A 19,334-nucleotide genomic window follows, 5' to 3' on the forward strand; every position below is an offset into this window, starting at 1 on the left:
AGTCGCTAATTCGCTACCATCGCTAAAGTCTCTACTTTGCTGCAGTGGCTACTAGGGTTGTCACAAGAACCGATACTTTGGTACCAATTCGATGCCGACACGAAAAAAATAATTTGATACTTGCTTTTTTCTGGTAACGTCAGAACCGAATATACAACTTTTCACTCGGCGAGCCGTGTCGATTCTTGTCGGAACTGACGGGGGCAGTATACGCATGTGAGCAGCACAGAGCAGTAAGCGGCGCTGAAGAAGAAAACTTGCCGTCTTCGAAAAAAATGGCTTCAGCAGGTGGGAGCGAAAGCACAACACGTCGGCTTGTCGACAAGACAGGTGCGAAGAGTCGCGTGTGGAAATATTTTGCATTTGAGGCGGATGAATCCGGAGCAATTCTTGATTCAAACAAGCCGACATGCAAAAAGTGCCTCATGACCATATTTATAAGCACAGTATTGTTTGTTTTTATACTGGATGGCTATAGACCACTGCTGTTCTTTTTTTAATGTAAAATAGTTGACTATTGTTATTTATGACCATATTTATAAGCACAGTATTGTTTGTTTTTATACTGGATGGCTATAGGTCTGTTGGCAGCTGGTACTGCAATTTAAATTCTGTGCAAAAAGATCTTAAAGCACAGTGGTGTTAAATACTTGACAGTTTGAAGCAGTTTCCAATAAATTAGTGAATTTAAAAGTACATGGGTCCTGTTGTTTTTTTTTTTTTAATTGTGGTATCAAATTAGTATCGAGAATCGTGGAAATTCACAGGTATTGGTATCGACTACTGAATTTCTGGTATCGTGACTACCCTAGTGGCTACAGTCTATACTTCGCTACCGTCATTTGAGTCGCTAGTTGGCTACCATCCCTACAGCCGCTCCTTCGCTACAGTCGCTACAGTCACTACTGTCGGCACGGCCGCTACTTCCATACAGTCGCTACCATTGCTACTTTGCTACAGACGCTTCTTTGCTACAGTCGCTACTTGGCTACCGTCCCTACTTGGCTACCGTCCCTACAGCCGCTCCTTCGCTACAGTCACTACCGTCGTACTTCGCTACATCCGCTAATGCCGCCACCGTCACTACTTCCATACAGTCGCTATCATCCCTATCGTCGCTACTTCGCAACGTCGTTAGAGTCGCTACTTCGCTACAGTCACTACTTCGCTACATCGTTAGAGTCGCTACTTGGCTACCATCCCTACAGCCGCTCCTTCACTACAGTCGCTACCGTCACCCCTTGGCTACAGTCACCACTTGGCCACAGTTGCTACCGTCGCCACCATCGCTACTTCCATACAGTCGCCACCATTGCTACTTCGCTACAGTCGCTACTTGGCTACCGTCCCTACTTGGCTACCATCCCTACAGCCGCTCCTTCGCTACCATCGTACTTCGCTACATCCGCTAATGTCGCCACCGTCGCTACTTCCATACAGTCGCTATCATCACTACTACTTTGTAGTAGCTACTTTGCAACGCTACGTCGCTACAGTTGTTACTTCGCTAAGTCGTTAGAGTCGATACTTCGCTACAGTCGCTTCTTGGCTACCATCCCTACAGCCGCTCCTTCGCTATAGTCGCTACCGTCATCACTTGGCTACAGTCGCCACTTGGCTACAGTCACTACTATCGCCACCATCGCTACTTCCATAGTCGCTACCATCGCTACTTTGCTACAGTCGCTTCTTCGCTACAGTCCCTACTTCGCTACAATCGTTACTTGGCGACCGTCCCTACAGCCGTTTCTTTGCTACAGTCACTACCATTACTACCGTCGCAGCTTCGCTACAGTCACTACTTCGATACAGTCGCTACCATCGCTACTTTGCTACAGTAGCTTCTTCCCTACAGTCGCTTCTCCGCTACTTGGCTACCGTCCCTACAGTTGCTCCTTTGCTACAGTCGCTACCATCACTACCGTCGCTACTTCACCATAGTCGCTACACTCACCACTTTGCTACAGTCACTACTGTTGCCACCATCGCTACCTCCCTACAGTCGCTACTGTCATACTTCGCTACATGCTGTCGCCACCGTCACTTCTTCCATACAGTTGCTACCATCGCTACCCCCGCAACTTCGCCACAGTCGCTACATCACCACTTCGCTACAGTATCTACTGTCGCCACCTTCACTACTTCCATACAGTCGCAACTCGCTACCATTGTTAATCGCTATGGTTGCTACTTGCCTACCAACCCTACTGCCGCTCCTTCACTACAGTCGCTACCGTCGCCACTTCGCTACAGTCGCTACTGTCACCACCGTCGCTACTTCCATACAGTCGCTACCATCGCTATTTTGCTACAGTTGCTTCCTCGCTACTTCGCTACAGTCGTTACTTGGCTACCGTCCCTACAGCCACTCCTTCGCTACGCTACCGTCGCCACTTCGCTGCAGTCGCCACCATCGCTACCTTGCTGCAGTCGCTACTTCACTACAGTTGCTACTTTGCTACAGTCGTTACTTGGCTACCGTCCCTACAGCCACTCCTTCGCTACAGTCGCTACCGTCGCCACTTCACTACAGTCACTACCGTCGCCACTTCGCTACAGTCGCTACTTTGCTATAGTCGCTACTCAGCTACCGTCCCTTCCTCGCTACCGTCGTACTTTGCTGTAAATTTGACCTTGAATTATGAAGCTAAATCCATGCTGGCAACGGCCAAAATCCCGAACTGGATACAGTCTACTACAGAGTATACTATACGAGTTCTACTGAGCAGCTTCTGTTGTATTGGTTAGTGTGTACCTCTACGAGGCGGAGGTCTGCTGGGACTCTCTCTCCTACCGACAGACAGACGGTGTCTCCAGGAACCAAGTCTCTGGCCAGCAGGTGCGCCAGGTTCCCTTCTCTCAAACTGAGACATCCAACAAATGAATGAATAAATTAATTCATTCTCAAACATCCACAGAACAAACATTACACCAGTCCAAAGAGCAGCTCAGCCTGTTGGGACAGGAAGTTGTTCATAATGAGATACAATCACAAACACACAGACAGAAGGATTGTTTAGCATTTTCATATTGTCTTCACAACATGTAAGGAAGTTAGGGATGAAAATTATCGAGTAATTCATTAATCGATAGTTGTTTCATCTTATCGATCGATGATCGATTAATTGATAAGCTGCAATTCTTCTGAGAAGCTGAATTTCCCTCTGAATAGGTTTTATCTACTGTATACGTAACATAAATTGCTATCTTATGATATAAAGAAAAATGCAAATCATATTTTGAATAATTTCATTTTAATGCATTAACTTGGTGAATTTTGATAACCAAAATATGACATATCGTTTCCTGACCAATTTCTTACAAACTGCTGGTACTGATATAAATGTTGACAAACTAAATGGGGTTGAGGAGTTTAAGCATTCAAGAAAAGATGAAAACAAAAATGACTAAAACACAGTGCTGAGCCTATACTATTAGTTTATTATGACTATTATTATTATTATTATTATTATTATTATTCATAATAATAATAATATAAGTGGGTGACTATTCCTCAGCCTTCCTTGGTGTTTTGGTTTTGACTGAACCCTCGTTCACATACGTCGCCACTCGCCCATCTCTGAGCGACAACTGTCAATGAATGTGAATGTGTTCTAGCGGAATGTGTCCAGGACAGGCGATGCGATGTGGGCGGGGACGGAGGGAAAATAAGTTTTTCTGCGATGCGAGGGAAGCGAGTACCAATCGGGATGTAAAATAGAGATGATTGACAGTTGACGTCAACAGAGAGTTGCCGCTAGTAGTGGCCGCTGGCTGCAGTGAAAATTTTTTGCCAGCGAGTAGAATTCAGCGAGAAAGCGAGTGACGGGCGAGAAGCGACGTATGTGAACGGGGCTATACGCGCCGTCAAACTCGCCACCTGAGGGGGGGTCGGCGCGGGGGACGCTTGCCATGGCGACAGGGAAAAACAGAACGTTGATGAGCCAAACCAGCCGCGAGGATTCCCCCTTATAATAAGCGCTGCGGAAGCGGAATCAAAATAATTTTGGGGCGAACATTGAGACTATGGCGGCGTAAATTAGACTATGGCGGTGCGCCATAGTTTCGTCAATGTGTGGGAAACACTGCTCGTCTTGTTGTTGTCGTCAGAGGCCTGCTTCGCTTGTGTTCGCGCATGTGCGTCAAGTACGTCTGGCGTCAAGCGCGCCCTCACGTGGACTGGCGGGGAATTACGGGTTCAAAACGCAATTAATTGCAATTAATTTATTTTAATCTAGGAATTTCTTATCGACAATTAATCGATAATCGATTAATTGTTTGCATCCCTAAAGGAAGTCAATTAATTTCGATGCAATTTGATTTTGTGTGTGTGTGTAAATGGAGAGCTGAGGAAGTTGTGTTGATCAAATTAATACTTATTCAGATAAAGTCTGACAGACTTCTTTCTTGGTTATTATGATGTCTCATCTTTTTGGTATCGGAGGCTATTATATATTATATTATATATAATATCAATATTATTTCTGTTTCTCCTCTATCCTTTTCGAGCTGAACACAACACACATACTATAACTGGACTATTGAGTGAAAACAAGATTCATCTATTAGCTAAAGTTGAAATAGGTTAACTTTAAGTGCTTAATGTTCAATACATGGCGGGCATGATGTACATATTCAACTACCCAATACGTGATTCGTTTCAATTTAATTTAATTCAATTTTATTTATAGTGTCAAATCACAAGTTATCTCAGGACACCTTACACACAGAGCAGGACCAGAACACACTCATGAATTTCCCAACATCACCAGGAGCAGAGTTACAGTGCCACCTAAATACTGCCTTAACAGGCTTTTAGGCAGAAATCTCGAGCAGACCAGGATCCTGGGTTCCATCTGCATGTGATGTTCGTAGTAGTATAGTAGTAGTGTTTGTTGACAACTATTGATCACGCAGTTGTATTTCTTGTTTTCGCACTGATATTACCCTAGCTGTCACTTCTATTTCTGTGAAGTACATTGAGAGAGATGTTAAATTGCCAGATAAAGCTGATAGTGATTGTGGCTCTGCCTGTTGACCTGGACGCCGTCACATCAGCCACAGAAGAAGAAGAAGAAGAAGAAGAAGAAGAAGAGGGATTAAACTCACCAGTGACATTCTGGAGGCACCAGCTTCCCCAGCTCTTCTAGAGACTTCTCGGAGCGGTACTCCTACACACAAACAACAAAAACGACAACCACAACACAGTGGAGCAGCACCAATGACTCTAGATGTACATGTTCATTCAATGCATTGGAAACATAATTTGGTATCCAACAGGACTCACCTGGACAAAAGCAACCGTGACTACAATGATGATGGCCTGTTGTGAGACAGAGAAGAAAAACCTGATGTAATTTGGTCTACCATGCTGGTTAATGTGTAAAGGGTTAGTGGTCTCCTGACCTCCCTCACCACCATCAGGACCACAGAAATAAAATAGAGTAGAAGGGACATTCCCACTCAAATTCAACATAGGAGGATGGTCAGAGCAGCAGCCATTTTTATGTGTACCGTTGCCATAGAAAGCGTTGCAGTGGGCCACTTCATTATAAATGAAACCAACTTCTATCCATTGTTGGACTCCCTGAGGTTCCCAGTGGTTATGTTAGAAGTGGCATTTAACTACGTAATGCTTCATCCTCACTCTGATCACACTGGAGGAAACTACATTGATGGATGAACATGATTCACTACTTTCTTCACAGCATTTTATGGAACAAGGGACACATTAAAGCTGTTCTTCTTTCTGTTATTCTTTAATGCTACACTGGTTAGAGCTGAGTCTAATGGTCCCTCCGCTTCACTGGAGGACCTAGGACCTAGAAGATACCTAGCTAAATACAGTAGCTATCTAACTAACTAGCAAACTAGCTACATAACTAACTAGCAAACTAGCTACACAAGTAACAAGCAAACTAGCTACAAAATGAACTAGCAGGCTCCTACCTATGAAACTAGATACCTACCTACCTATCTAACTCACAAACTAACTAACTAGCGTCCCAGTTAACTAACTAACTAACTAACTAACTAACTAACTAACTAACTAGTTAGCTTGGTAAATATTTTCTTTTGTGCTTGTCACATGACTTTTGAAACAATTCAATGTCTGTTCTATTCTTGTTCTATTTCTATGATCAGACAAATGTCCACAAGAGGGACTCCATGAAATGTCCAGGTAAGGTCCAAACATGACCTTCCTTCTGCCTTCTCAGCTCATGTCTTTGTAAAGGAGTAATTCGGTCATTTTTGACCCCATTTTCGTTGTCCCCAGGGTCATCCCGACTTATTAGAAACAAAAAACCAGACAAAAATTGATGTTGCCTAGCCCGAGATCTGTACCTGCCTGGCAGCCTTCCAAACTCGCTCCAATGCTAACCTATTGGGGCAAGTTTTATCTGCTTTCCTGGGACTCAGAAAATAAATCCAAGACCTATGCAACACAGGTCGGGTCCGTACGAGACACGTTTTTGCATGGAGTTACTAACCTCAAATCACCCCGTAGACATTAGCAGTAGATAGCCGAGCGCCTGTCGTCCATCCCACTCACCGCAGAAACAAAAACTTTTTCCCGTAGATTTTGTATCCATAAAGAAACAATCAAGCAGTGCAGTCGTCATGTGTTATGTCCATATGTATGACTATGTTACAACATAGCCACCATTGCTTACAGCTAGTAACTGCCGGGTGCGCGCTCGTCCATCCTAGTCACCGCAGAAACGAAAACGTTTTCCTCGTAGTTTTGATTTTGTATCCATAAAGAAACGATCGAGCAGTGCAGTCGTCATGTCCGTAATAAATCCATGAAGCTGTTATGTCCATATATGTTACAACATAGCAACAACTGCTTACAGCTAAACAGTAGCCGGGAGCCAAAACAATGCAAGTCTCGCGCAAGTTCCCGTCTGCCAACTGCCATCACTGCCGTCTCCCGACGTCCTCACTCTGGAGCTGTTTTCAAGCCAGTAAAGGGACAAAACTTGGACAGTCGCGCGAGGGTCACTTTGATCTCACTCTGCTGATGAGAGACTGCAGTCTGCACACGCGACTCCCACTCGTGCTGCCAACACAACTAGCCTACTGAGACTGCGCGAGATTTGTTGTCGCTGTAGCAGGTTCAACTGTCACAAAGGCTAAGCAATCTTACTATGTAGTTACACTGTCATATGGACATGACGGCACTGCTCGATGGAAAGAAGTTCGTCACTGTACTGGCTTGAAAACAGCTCCAGAATGAGGACGTCGGGAGACGGCAGGGACGGCAGTCGGCAGACAGGAACTTGTGCAAGACTTGCATTGTTTTGGCTCCCGGCTACTGTTTAGCTGTAAGCAGTCGTTGCTATGCTGAACATAGTCATACATATGGACATAACAGCTTCATGGATTTATAACAGAATGACGACTGCACTGATCATTTCTTCATGGATACAAAATCAAAACTACGAGGAAAACGTTTTTGTTTCTGCGGTGACTGGAAGGGAGGAAAGGCACTCGGCTATCTACTGCTAATGTCTACGGGGTGATTTGAGGTGAGTAACTCCATGCAAAATGCACATATTTATGTAGTTTCGCCACACTATTTGAGCCAAACGAGCACTGTCGTGTCTCGTACGGACCCAACCTGTGTTGCATAGGTCTTGGAATTATTTTCTGAGTCCCAGGAAAGCAGATAAAACTTGCCCCAATGGGTTAGCAATGGAGCGAGTCTGGAAGGCTGCCAGGCAGGTACAGATCTCGGGCTAGGCAACGTCAATTTTTGTCAGGTTTTTTGCTTCTAATAAGTCAGGATGACCCCGGGGACAACGAAAATGGGGTAAAAAATGACCGGATTTCTCCTTTAACTATTAGCTGCTGCAACATTTCCCCCACAAGAAGAAGAAAACGTTTGAGGAATTAATTTCCTGCTTTTTCTATGGATTTTGAAGTTGTGAAGAGCTGCAGGTGTTTTGTCAGAGAAGCAGAGAAGAAGAGGCGGGAGATGCTGCGACGTACCACAGTGATGCTGATGGCATCATCAAACTGGTGCATGAGGACGCTGATGACGGCGGACGCCAACAGCAACAGGATAAGAGGATCTTTGAACTGGAGAGAGGGACACAGACAAGTGGTAACAAAACCAGTGAATGTCACCTTACTTCTCCTGACCAACATTCAGTGGAGTGACTTGAGCGACAAAAACAACTGTTTTTTCATAAAGAAAGGTGTCCCGAAGCGGGTGGTCCTAGTTTTAAGAACCGGTCGTTTGAAACAGTCTCCACTTCGCTGCGGGCGGGCCAACATTATACATTTACTGCAAAGAGTACGGCCAGGGCCTGGCTGGGAATGCTGCTTTTACTGCGTTTACGCTGCTTTTACTCTCGAAGTTAAAAAATCACCAGAAACACAACCGGTACCGGGACAGTTGTGGGTGGGCCGAGCAGCCCCCCTCCCTCCCCGCAGCATCTCTCTGCGGAAGTACAGTAGTTTACACCTGCGGTAGTACAGTAGTAGATCGACCGATGGGAGGATGAGTGAATGGTCTATGTGGAGGTAAGCCCCGCCTCCTCTCTGGAGCGTCTAGTACAAGTGATAAGCACAATAGATTCCATGGTCAAACTGTCAATCTTCTGTTAAACATGGATTAAGAATGTTTTATGTTGGTGTCTCATCTTTGTTATTAATTCATTAGATTATCCCAAAAACACATGTCTGCAGCTTTATGTTGCAGGTGTCGAATGAGTGTGGTACATTTATTATTGTGTGATGTAATTCAATGTGGGATCTCAGTGGCATGTCTCATAAACAGGAAGAAATATTACAATGTTGTTGATCTTCTGTTCGCTGTCTCTGTTGACATTGTGATCTCGTAACAAAAGAAAGTCAAGATGGTGGAGCTGCTGGATGAGTGAACGGTCAGATAAAACTGAAAAACGTGAAGGTGATGGCTCTGTTACCTGGGAGATGTACTTCTTCCATAGCGGCTCCTCCTCACTGATGTCAAACTCGTTCCAGCCATGGTAGGCTCTCCTTCTGCTCACCTCCTCCTTGGTCAGACCCGACTGGAGGTCAGCCTGTTGCCATAACGACAACACACATAGTAAGAAAAAATAGACAAAAAGACACCCGACTGTAGGTCAGACTGTCACCATGACAATCACACGACAACACACCTAGTAAAGGAAAATACAAAGACAAAGAGACACCCGACTATAACTACTATTGTGATCATCATCATCATTATAATTATCATCACTACAGCTAATATTATTATCATCATCAATATTATCAGGATTATTACAGTAGGGCTGTCAACAAATATTCTAAATTCGAAAATATATTATATATATATACAATACATTATATCTTATTTATATCTGTATGGAAGTCAAGTAAGTACTGTAGGACATGACACAATCTGAACGGATCTGAGCAGCACCCTGGATTTGAGCAGCACCCTGGGATAGAGAGAGAACAACCTTCAATAGGTTATACTGTAGGTAGTTAGGGCCCTATGAAATCCCTTTACATTTTTTCCAGATTCAGTTTTATTTTTTCCCAAATTCTGTATTTTCCATTTTTATTTATTTAAATTCTGTTTTCCGTTTTAATTTTTCTAAATTCTGTGTTTTACAATTTTATAGCATTTTTTTTCATCAAATTGTGTCTAATCATGTTGTTGATGAATCAAAATTAAGAAATTTACTGAAGAAACATTCTAGTAGTTCTAATTCTAATTCTTTGTCATTCAGTAAGGAAGCCCTATTCGGTCATGCATACATACATTTTATTTCCTCCATTTTCCTGTGATAACAAGATAATTGTCATCCGTTTTCTCATGATAACGAGATAATTTTCATCCGTTTTCTCGTGATAACGAGATCATATCATCTGTTTTCTCGTGATAACAAGATCATTTTCCTCTGTTTTCCCATGAAAACGAGATAATGAATGAAACGTGATAGGCGAGATATCAAGTTCGGTAAAGTTGGAAAGATATTCACAGATTCAAACTTCTGGAAACATTTTTCAAACACAAATGATGCCTCTGTCCCACCGTAATATCATAGACTACGAGCTACAAGGACCAAAACCCAGATTTTTTTTACATAAATAAGCCGTCCTCCGAGCTGAACCGAAAACATTGATCTCTATGCGCAGCCGGCAGCCGGGTGAGTGCGCAGGGACCGTCTGCAAATTGCAAGACAATCAATAACTCCACTGTTATACAGTACAGAGACTCCAAAATCACTACACACATCAAGGGTCTCCTCGTTGTCATACTACAACAGCTGTTTTGAAAATATGTGTCTTTTTTAAATTTTGGTGATTTTTTAATGGTATTAATCATTAATATCTTCCTATATGAATCAATAACTCCACTGTTATATAGTACAGGAACTCCAAAATCACTACACACATCAAGGGTCTCCTTGGGGGTCAGGTTGGCCGGTTTGGGGCGAAAGAGGTTAGAACCCGCAGATTGCCGCTTGCGGCTATATTTATTATTGTTATTATTATTATTATTATTATTATTATTATTATTATTATTATTATTATTATTATTATTAGGTGAGGGTCAGGTGGTCTCTATGTTTATATATTTTTTTAAATATTTGAAGAAATCACTTGAAAAATTGTGTATTCCTAAGTCTTAGACCTAGTTGAGAGGCTTAACTATAGTTGCTGTTGTTTTTGTGTTGGTCTACATCTAATTTATTCCAATTGTTCTTGTTTCACTCTTTCTGTTAAATTAAATAGTTTCCTGCAACATATACTAGCCTGTCTCTGGTGTCAAGCTTTTGCGTTTGTTCAGTCTGCATTGCACAGAACAGCTGTTGTATGACCATAAGGAGACCCTTGGTGTGTGTTGTGATTTTGGAGTCTCTGAACTGTATAACAGTGGAGTTATTGATTAATATAGGAGATAGTAATGATTAATACAAATAAAAATCACCAAAATTATAAAAAAGGCACATATTTTCAAAACAGCTGTTGTAGTATGACAACGAGGAGACCCTTGATGTGTGTAGTGATTTTGTGATCACTTCCTTATTATTGATCCCGGAAGTTCGACTCTGTGAATATCTTTCCAACTTTTACCCAGCTTCAAAATGATCTCGTTATCACGGGAAAACGACGCGAGTCGGGCAGTTCTTCCGGTGTGGACTCGCCTTAAGGCGCGCGGCCACAACAATCCTCGCCGCGCGCCCCCAATACGTTCTTCTTTGTGTACGCGCTTGATATTGTTCTGATGCCGTTCCGCCTCGTTGAACCACCACAATGTCGCTTTCTACTTTGAAAACACAGAAAGTTGACACTGTATTTTGATAAGCTGCTGCACTCGTCAGACTCGTGGTGTGAGTGGAACCAGACTGGAACCGGACCGGAACCGGACCGGTACTTTTGGAATAAAAATGCGGCTGTGTGTCTCCGTCCAAAAATCCGCTACGCTCGCGCTGCCTGCTCGCACAGATCCGCTCGTGCACACATGCGCTGATTCAGGTCGAGTGTTTACTAGAAATATATGCAGAGACGGCGCTCCTTCATACAAATCAACCTGAGTTAACCTATGGGTCATTCCGTGGCATCTCAGCCACCCATTTACATGACACCTCTCAGATTTTGCTGAAAAGCGGTGAAAATATGCCTTATGTTACCAAACAAAGCAATCTGAAGTTTCAGGTTGTCAATATCTCAAACGGTTTGCCCGTGGCGTCCATTTGAATTTCAAGTGCCACACCCCTTTTTGACACATTGCTATTTCGCATTTCATTTGTTGCCATTTTTGGAGGCCCATAACTTCTGTTCTAATAGTGATAGAAGGCTGAAAACTGATCCGTTAGTTCAGTGTAATGTGTACTACACAATTCTTCAAGCAGAATCAACATTCCTTACTGTTTGGGTGAGAGGTGGGTCACCAAAGTCCAATTTATTTTCGACGGCCAAAATTATTTTTCACTTTTTGGGTGCTCCTAGCACCACGATGAATGATCATATTTATTCTAAACAGGATTATTTGTTATATTTGGGACCTTTGCTCTTGCCAAAATGAATTTGAAGGGTATGGTACCACTGGTGGGGGTTTTATGGGGGTCCAAAAACCCTCCCGGGCAGAGGTGACTCTTTTGGAACCCCATATTTGGACCCCCAAATGACCATTGGAAACGTTGTTGAAGGTTCAGATAAACATGGTGATGTTTTTGTGAAATTCATCTATGGACGCAGTGCTTGCCAATACAAACGTGACCAAAAGGACCATGACAAAATTATGTTACTGTTTCCACAATTTCTTGGATAATAGTTATCCATAGATGAATTTCACAAAAACGTCACCATGTTCATCTGAACGTTCAACAATGTTTCCAATTAACCAGTCATCATCATAGATACAGGCAATGTATTTTCCTGGCTGGAAAATGTAGTTTTGTGGCTGATCTGACTGCGGGTGTTCTGCTTCCGGGTGTTCTGTATCCAAGTGTTCTGAATCTGATTGTTGTCCTGCATCGACATCTGTGAATATTGTATCCTGTGATATTCTTTTCATCTGTATCTTATCTTTGGAAATTGGTATAAAGCAATGATGCGATCGTGTTCCACTGATCGTTTTGGCCGAGGCGTAACATCTCTACAATTTGTACGTTTCCTCGTGTTTTTTAATATTTTCTGCACTACCAAAGAAGAATGTAATGTTCTTAATGTTTTCTTTTGCCCACTGAAACATCTCCATTGGTGTCAGAATATGGTTTGCATCAGTGGCCTGCAGACTTGCTCGTGCTGCAAGTCACAGTCACAGTCGGGTCTCTTTCATCAGGGATAAGGGGTTCATTTGTGATTTTCAGGAAATAAATGGCCAGCAGTCTAAATATTTAATTGTTTGCCATCACTGAGCATAATACTAAGTTATTTCCACTATTTTCATGCTTTATCATCACTAAATTCTCCCTGATCTACATTCCAGACTTCTGGAAAAAAAAAGTCCAAAATGGTGCATTTTGACGAATAAAATTCATATTAAGGAGCTTCATAGTCAAAGGTTTTATTTCATTAAAAGAAAGAACAAATATGTATCTTTATCTGGTATAAATCTCATTAGGATCATCAAGTGTCCACGCGGTCATTTGGGGGTCCAAATATGGGGTTCCAAAAGAGTCACCTCTGCCCGGGAGGGTTTTTGGACCCCCATAAAACCCCCACCAGTGGTACCATACCCTTCAAATTCATTTTGGCAAGAGCAAAGGTCCCAAATATAACAAATAATCCTGTTTAGAATAAATGTGATCATTCATCGTGGTGCTAGGAGCACCCAAAAAGTGAAAAATAATTTTGGCTGTCAAAAAAAAATTGGACTTTGATGACCTACCTCTCACCCAAACAGTAAGAAATGTTGATTCTGCCTGTAGAATTGTGTAGTACACATTACACTGAACTAACCGATCAGTTTTCAGCCTTCTATCACTATTAGAACAGAAGTTATGGGCCTCCAAAAATGCCAACAAATGAAATGCGAAATTCCAATGTGTCAAAAAGGGGTGTCGCACTTGAAATTCAAATGGACGCCACGGGCAAACCGTTTGAGGTATTGACCTGAAACTTCAGATTCCCTCGTTTGGTAACATAAGGCATATTTTCCCAGCTTTTCAGCAAAATCTGAGAGGTGTCATGTACATGATACCCCGATTTTGGCTGTTTTCACATGGAATGACCCCTATTTCTACATGAATTTTTACAGTATCTGCAGCTATTAATGTGATTTTCAAGCCATATTTTTCTGGCCCCTCATTTTGGATAATTTCCATCAACTGACCCTCATTCAAAACTAATTGAATAGCCCTGTTTTAGGGCTTCCGTAATTCAGAGACCATGAACATGTGCATAAATATGTAAGTGTATATTTATGTACTTTTTCAAATCCCACACTGAAGCCACACTTAAGTTAGTCAGTTAAGACCCAGTTGGCCTGAGGACAGCATACCTGCAGGACACACACAACTTCATTGACAGGGAGTTCGCTGGCTTTTCTGGAGGTTAGTACTGGGACCATGGTCTCATCTTCACTCAGTGGTTGACTCTGGGAAAGCTGCAACACAAACACATAGAGACCAACTTAAGTGGACAGCTGTGAGGAGAACAGACAGGGACAGACAGGAACAGACAGGAACTGACAGGAACACTTTAGCATGCAGACTGGAGGGTTATGAACCACCGATCCGATCTTCTGATTGGTGGATGAGCAACAACCGCCCACAGCAGGCCCTCCTCAGGGTCTGAGAACTGTGTTTAAGGTATCAAGTCGACAATGGGCAAGCCCCCTCATATAAAAACATAAAATAAAATTGTCTTTAAAAAAAAAAAAAACAAGAGAAAAAACGAACACACTTAATACAGAATATTTACCGAGACTAAATAAACCAAACCCCAACCATCGTTTAAAGGACCATACCAGTGTTGATACGTCATTGTTAGCCACCTCCCCAACAAGTGTCTCTGCTCCGTTTCTGAAAAGTTACGTTTTCTTCGCTATTTTTCTTGGCCTGTCGCCGTGATTCACCACACGGAAATGATTGCATGCCGGCTCATTAACATAGTAAAATGAGGGCGTGTACAGGGCGGGATTCAGGTACGCACACTTGTAGGTGATCCTGTGATTTATAAAGGAAACATTGCGTACAGCTTGCATGCACACAGTTTTATAAATCAGATTTTTTTTTGGCGCACGCAAACTTTGGCTTTTTGGCGTACGTAAACTTTTAGTAAGGATCCTATGCACAGTTTTATAAATGAGGCCCCTGGTGATTACGTTCGTAACAGCAGCAAGTAGTAGCTATGCTTCCTTGGGTAATGTAAGCTGACCAGCTAGCTAGCCAGCTAGCGTGATATTGCTAACAACAACGTTAGCATGCCACTTTCTGACTGCCGTTGGCTCACTAAACGTTACCAACTACCAACGTTACTTAACATCTGTCTTCACAGCGTCGTGGACAAGTTTGTGATTAAACCGCTGTTCTCTGGTTTGTGTTTGTAGAGCTGTTGGACATCGGCGATATTGAACGGAGGTCCAACCTGCAGATGACTAAACATCAAACACTTTGATCTATTGATCACACACTGTTTTACACTTTAAAAAATGTTTGTGATTTTAGTATTTTGTGTATTTTATTGTTATTGTATTATTTGCCAAAATAAACACTTTTTCTGAAGAGACATGTCTGCTATGCTTGAAATTAGCGCTGCGGGGAAACCTCAGACGTATGACGTAATGACGTGGCTCTCTGGGCTCTCTAGCTGGTGGAAACGCAAACAGCTTCTCAGAAGGTTCGCAAGTTGAACCAACTGCGAACCAGCATGGGCACCGGCCCGGTTCTAGAACTAGGTTTGCGTTGGTGGAAAAGGGGTATCTGTGTGGTCTTTTCTGTCCCTGTATGTGTCTGTCTTGGTGTTTCATGGGCGTGGCTGGCGGGCTCCAGCTCTTCCCGAGCCTAGGGATGGGAATTGATAAGATTTTTACGATTCCGATTCCATTATCGATATTGCTTATCGATTCGATTCTTTATCGATTCTCTTATCGATTCTAATTTGGGGAAAAAGAACAAACATTTTGATTGGCATCAAGTTTGTTTAATAAGAACTCACAACCTTAACTCACAATGAGGTCAAAAGAGGCCCGACTGCAACGCACGTGCGAAACCAGCGTAACTGAACCGCGCAGTCGTACTTGCTGAATCGAGCGTGCGTAACATGCGTAAGTTACGTGACGTCATTCGTGCTGGTTGGAATTGATAAGAGAATCGTTAGATAAACTGCCAAACGATTCCATGGAATTGAAACACACGGAACCGGTTCTCTATAGGAACCGGTTCTCGATTCCCATCCCTACCCGAGCCCTCCCAGTTCATTCATCCACAACTAGGGCTGCACGATATATCGTTTGAGCATCATCATCGCAATGTACGTGTGAGCGATAGTCACATCGCAGCAGAGCCTGCGACGTAGGAGGTGAATTAACTCATCTAATTCAACGGTAGCTGACTGACATACACTGCATGTAGACTCTGCGTGTGCTGTGCAGCAATCCACCAATCACATTCGTTCTTTACTCAGTTGCCAAGCAGACTACCCTGCCAGCCGCCAATCAAAATAAGATTGGAGGAAACCACGCCCCTGCACATGGAGCGAGTTGCTGGCACTGCCACTATCAACAACAACGTTTGCAAAATGAGCAACGAACAAGAGAAAACCGAAAATGAAGACTTGTTGCCAAAATGAAAAGCAACGTCAGTTATCTGGACTTATTTCGGTTACAAGAGGGATGATGTCGACCAAACACGTGTTCTGTGTCATCTGTTACAACGAGTGGTAACGCAACAAACGTGTTTGACCATTTACGTCGGCACCACACAGCTCAGTATGACGAACGCAAAGCCAGATCTAAATGTCGTCCAAAACATTTGTAAATCACTCATATATTTTTTATAGAGTTTTGTTGACGTCGTGTTTACTTCTTTTCTACTAGATTCTGCAAAGAAAAGATACCCCCAGGGGTGCCTGAGAGGGGGGGGGGGGGGGGGGGGGATGAGCACCCCAGCAGGACGGACCTAAGAATGACGACCCAGGAAAACGGAATAACGACAATGGCATTACAGTGCATCTGTGGAAAGATCTGCAAGAATGATAGGGGCTTAAAGATACAACAAGGCAGGATGAAATGCTTGACAGGGAAACGATGACACAACGCAGAGAAGTCACTTCTGGTCAGACGCAGGAGGAGCCAGGCCCGGAGGCAAACCAGTGCCCAGAGCCTCCTAGTGTCACCAGAGCCTACTGCCAGCAGCTCAAATGCCACCCAAAGTCTCCTTCAAGAAGCTCTCAACATCCCACAGGACCCCAAAAGACAGGAAGCTCCTTTAACAACTAGCTGTGCTCCCTCAGCCCAACCAAGGATCCAGTGGCCCCAGTCCTCAAAGAGAACAGAGGGGAAGCAGTTTGATGAGGATGTGGATCGAATCCTGGAAGTGACAGCCAAGGGGGATGTAGACCAACGGTTGAGAACGATGACAACCCTCATTGTGAACATCGCAGCTGAGCGATTCGGGACCGAGGCTCCCAAGCCCACACCATCGGCATATGCTCCATGCCACAGAGCAAGGAAGATCCAGTGCCTCAGGGAAGAGCTTAGGCTGCTGAAGAGACAGTACAAGAAGGCTGGGGAAGTCGAGAGAGCTGGCCTAGCAGACCTGAGAAGCGGAAAGAGAGAGCCAGGAAGAGGGCAGCTTTCCTTGCCAATCTCTTCAAGTTGACCAAGCAGCTCCTTGGCCAAAGGAGGACTGGCCACCTCACTTGCTCGAAGGAGGCGATTAACAACCACCTCAAGGCCACATATAGTGACCCCAGCAGAGAGCACCTGCTAGGCCCATGCGATGCACTGAAAACACCACCAGAGCCAACATCAGACTTCAACCTAAAGGAACCAAGCCTACGCGAAGTGGAGGAAGTGGTGAGAAGAGCAAGATCGGGCTCAGCACCAGGCCCAAGTGGCGTGCCGTATAAGGTGTATAAGAACTGCCAAAAGCCACTACACCGGCTTTGGAAGGCCCTGAAGATGATCTGGAGGAGAGGGAAGATAGCTAAGCAAAGGAGGTATGCTGAGGGAGTGTACATAGCGAAAGAAGAGGAGTCCAAGAACATCGACCAGTTTCGGGTAATCTCCTTGCTCAGTGTGGAGAGCAAAATCTTCTTCAGCATAGTGGCCAAGAGACTCTCCAGCTTCCTGTTGAGTAATAAGTACATCGATACATCTGTACAGAAGGGAGGCATACCTGGAGTACCTGGTTGCCTGGAACACACAGGAGTGGTAACCCAGCTCATCAGGGAGGCGAAAGAGGGCAGAGGTGACCTGGCTGTACTGTGGCTGGACCTCACCAATGCATATGGTTCTATTCCCCACAAGCTGGTGGAGGTTGCACTGAAGAAACATCACGTACCCCAGAAGGTGGAAGACCTCATCCTGGATTATTACAGCAAGTTCAGTTTGAGAGTCTCATCTGGCCATCTGACATCGGACTGGCATCAGCTGGAAGTGGGCATAATCACTGGTTGTACCATATCAGTGACCCTCTTCGCGCTCGCGATGAACATGCTAGCCAAGGGAGCTGACAATCTCACCGTGGTGACAACAGCGGTACCAGGAGCTAGGTGGATCCTCCATGGGTTGGAAAAGATCATGGCATGAGCTTCAAGCCTTCAAAGTCCAGGTCCGTGGTTCTGAAGAAGGGGAAGGTTACAGACAAATTCCGCTTCAGGTTGGGAGAACATCTGATCCCATCAGTCACTGAGAAGTCTGTAAAAAGCCTTGGGAAGGTTTTTAACTGCAGCCTGAACGACAGAGATTCCATCAAGGCAACCTAGAGGGCTGGCTGAGGACAGTGGACAAGTCTGGGCTCCCCGTAAGATTCAAGGCCTGGATATACCAGCATGGAATCCTGCCAAGAATCCTCTGGCTTTTGCTCATCTACGAGGTTCCTATGACGGTGGTGGAAGGGTTCGAGCAAAGAGTGAGCAGCTATCTTCGCAGATGGCTAGGTCTGCCACGCAGCTTAAGCAGCATTGGGCTGTATGGGAACACCAACAAGCTCAGGCTCCCTTTCAGCTCTGTCAGGGAGGAGTTTATCGTGGCACGGGCACGGGAACACCTGCAGTACTCAGAATCCAGAGATGCCAAGGTGTCTGGGGCAGGAATTGTGGTGAGGACAGGGAGAAAGTGGAGGGCAGTGGAGGCAGTCCAGCAAGCTGAAGCTCGTCTGAAGCACAAGACCATCCTCGGTTCAGTGGCGCAAGGCAGAGCTGGACTTGGGAGCCGAACATCAACCAGGTACGAGTCTGTCAAGGGAAGGGAGAGGCAGAGGCTGGTGCAGGAGGAGGTGCGAACTTCAGTTGAGGAAGAGCGAACCAGCAGAGCAGTGGCCATGAAGCAGCAAGGTGCTTGGATGAAGTGGGAACAGGCGGTGGAGCAGCGTATCACCTAGGGGTGTAACGGTTCACCAAAACCATGATTCGGTTCAACTTCAGTTTTTGACTCATGGTTCGGTTCAAACCTCGGTTTTTAAAAACATACTGAAAAACCTTTTGGACAACTTCCAGAAAAAATGTCTGGATTTTATTAAAGGATATATCAAGAACATGAACATTAGTTATATTAACAAGTATAACACTTCTCTTTAAACAAGTCCACAACAAAAACATTTTTTTTTAAAACACTTCTATTAATCTCTTAAGGAATACAAAAAATAAACATTTGTCTTAAGACCAGTCTACATTGTCTAAATAAAGTAAAAATGAAAAACTTCTTACACCAGTCT

At 44.0% G+C, this 19,334-nt stretch overlaps 1 protein-coding gene across 1 annotated transcript in view; it reads right to left on the reverse strand.

Moving 5' to 3' along the window:
• Positions 1–19,334, reverse strand: part of atp2c1 (ATPase secretory pathway Ca2+ transporting 1) — an 85,193-nt gene that overhangs the window by 42,202 nt on the left and 23,657 nt on the right. The window contains exons 2-7 of the mRNA XM_084027208.1: positions 13,955–14,059; positions 8,937–9,053; positions 7,996–8,085; positions 5,288–5,323; positions 5,110–5,171; positions 2,756–2,864 (exon numbers count right to left, since the gene is read on the reverse strand). Of these exons, the coding sequence (XP_083883334.1) occupies positions 2,756–2,864; positions 5,110–5,171; positions 5,288–5,323; positions 7,996–8,085; positions 8,937–9,053; positions 13,955–14,059 (519 nt within the window). The remainder of the gene's footprint in view (positions 1–2,755; positions 2,865–5,109; positions 5,172–5,287; positions 5,324–7,995; positions 8,086–8,936; positions 9,054–13,954; positions 14,060–19,334) is intronic.

Source organism: Eutrigla gurnardus, assembly GCF_963514095.1.
Source record: "Eutrigla gurnardus genome assembly, chromosome: 14".
Lineage (NCBI taxonomy): Eukaryota > Metazoa > Chordata > Actinopteri > Perciformes > Triglidae > Eutrigla > Eutrigla gurnardus.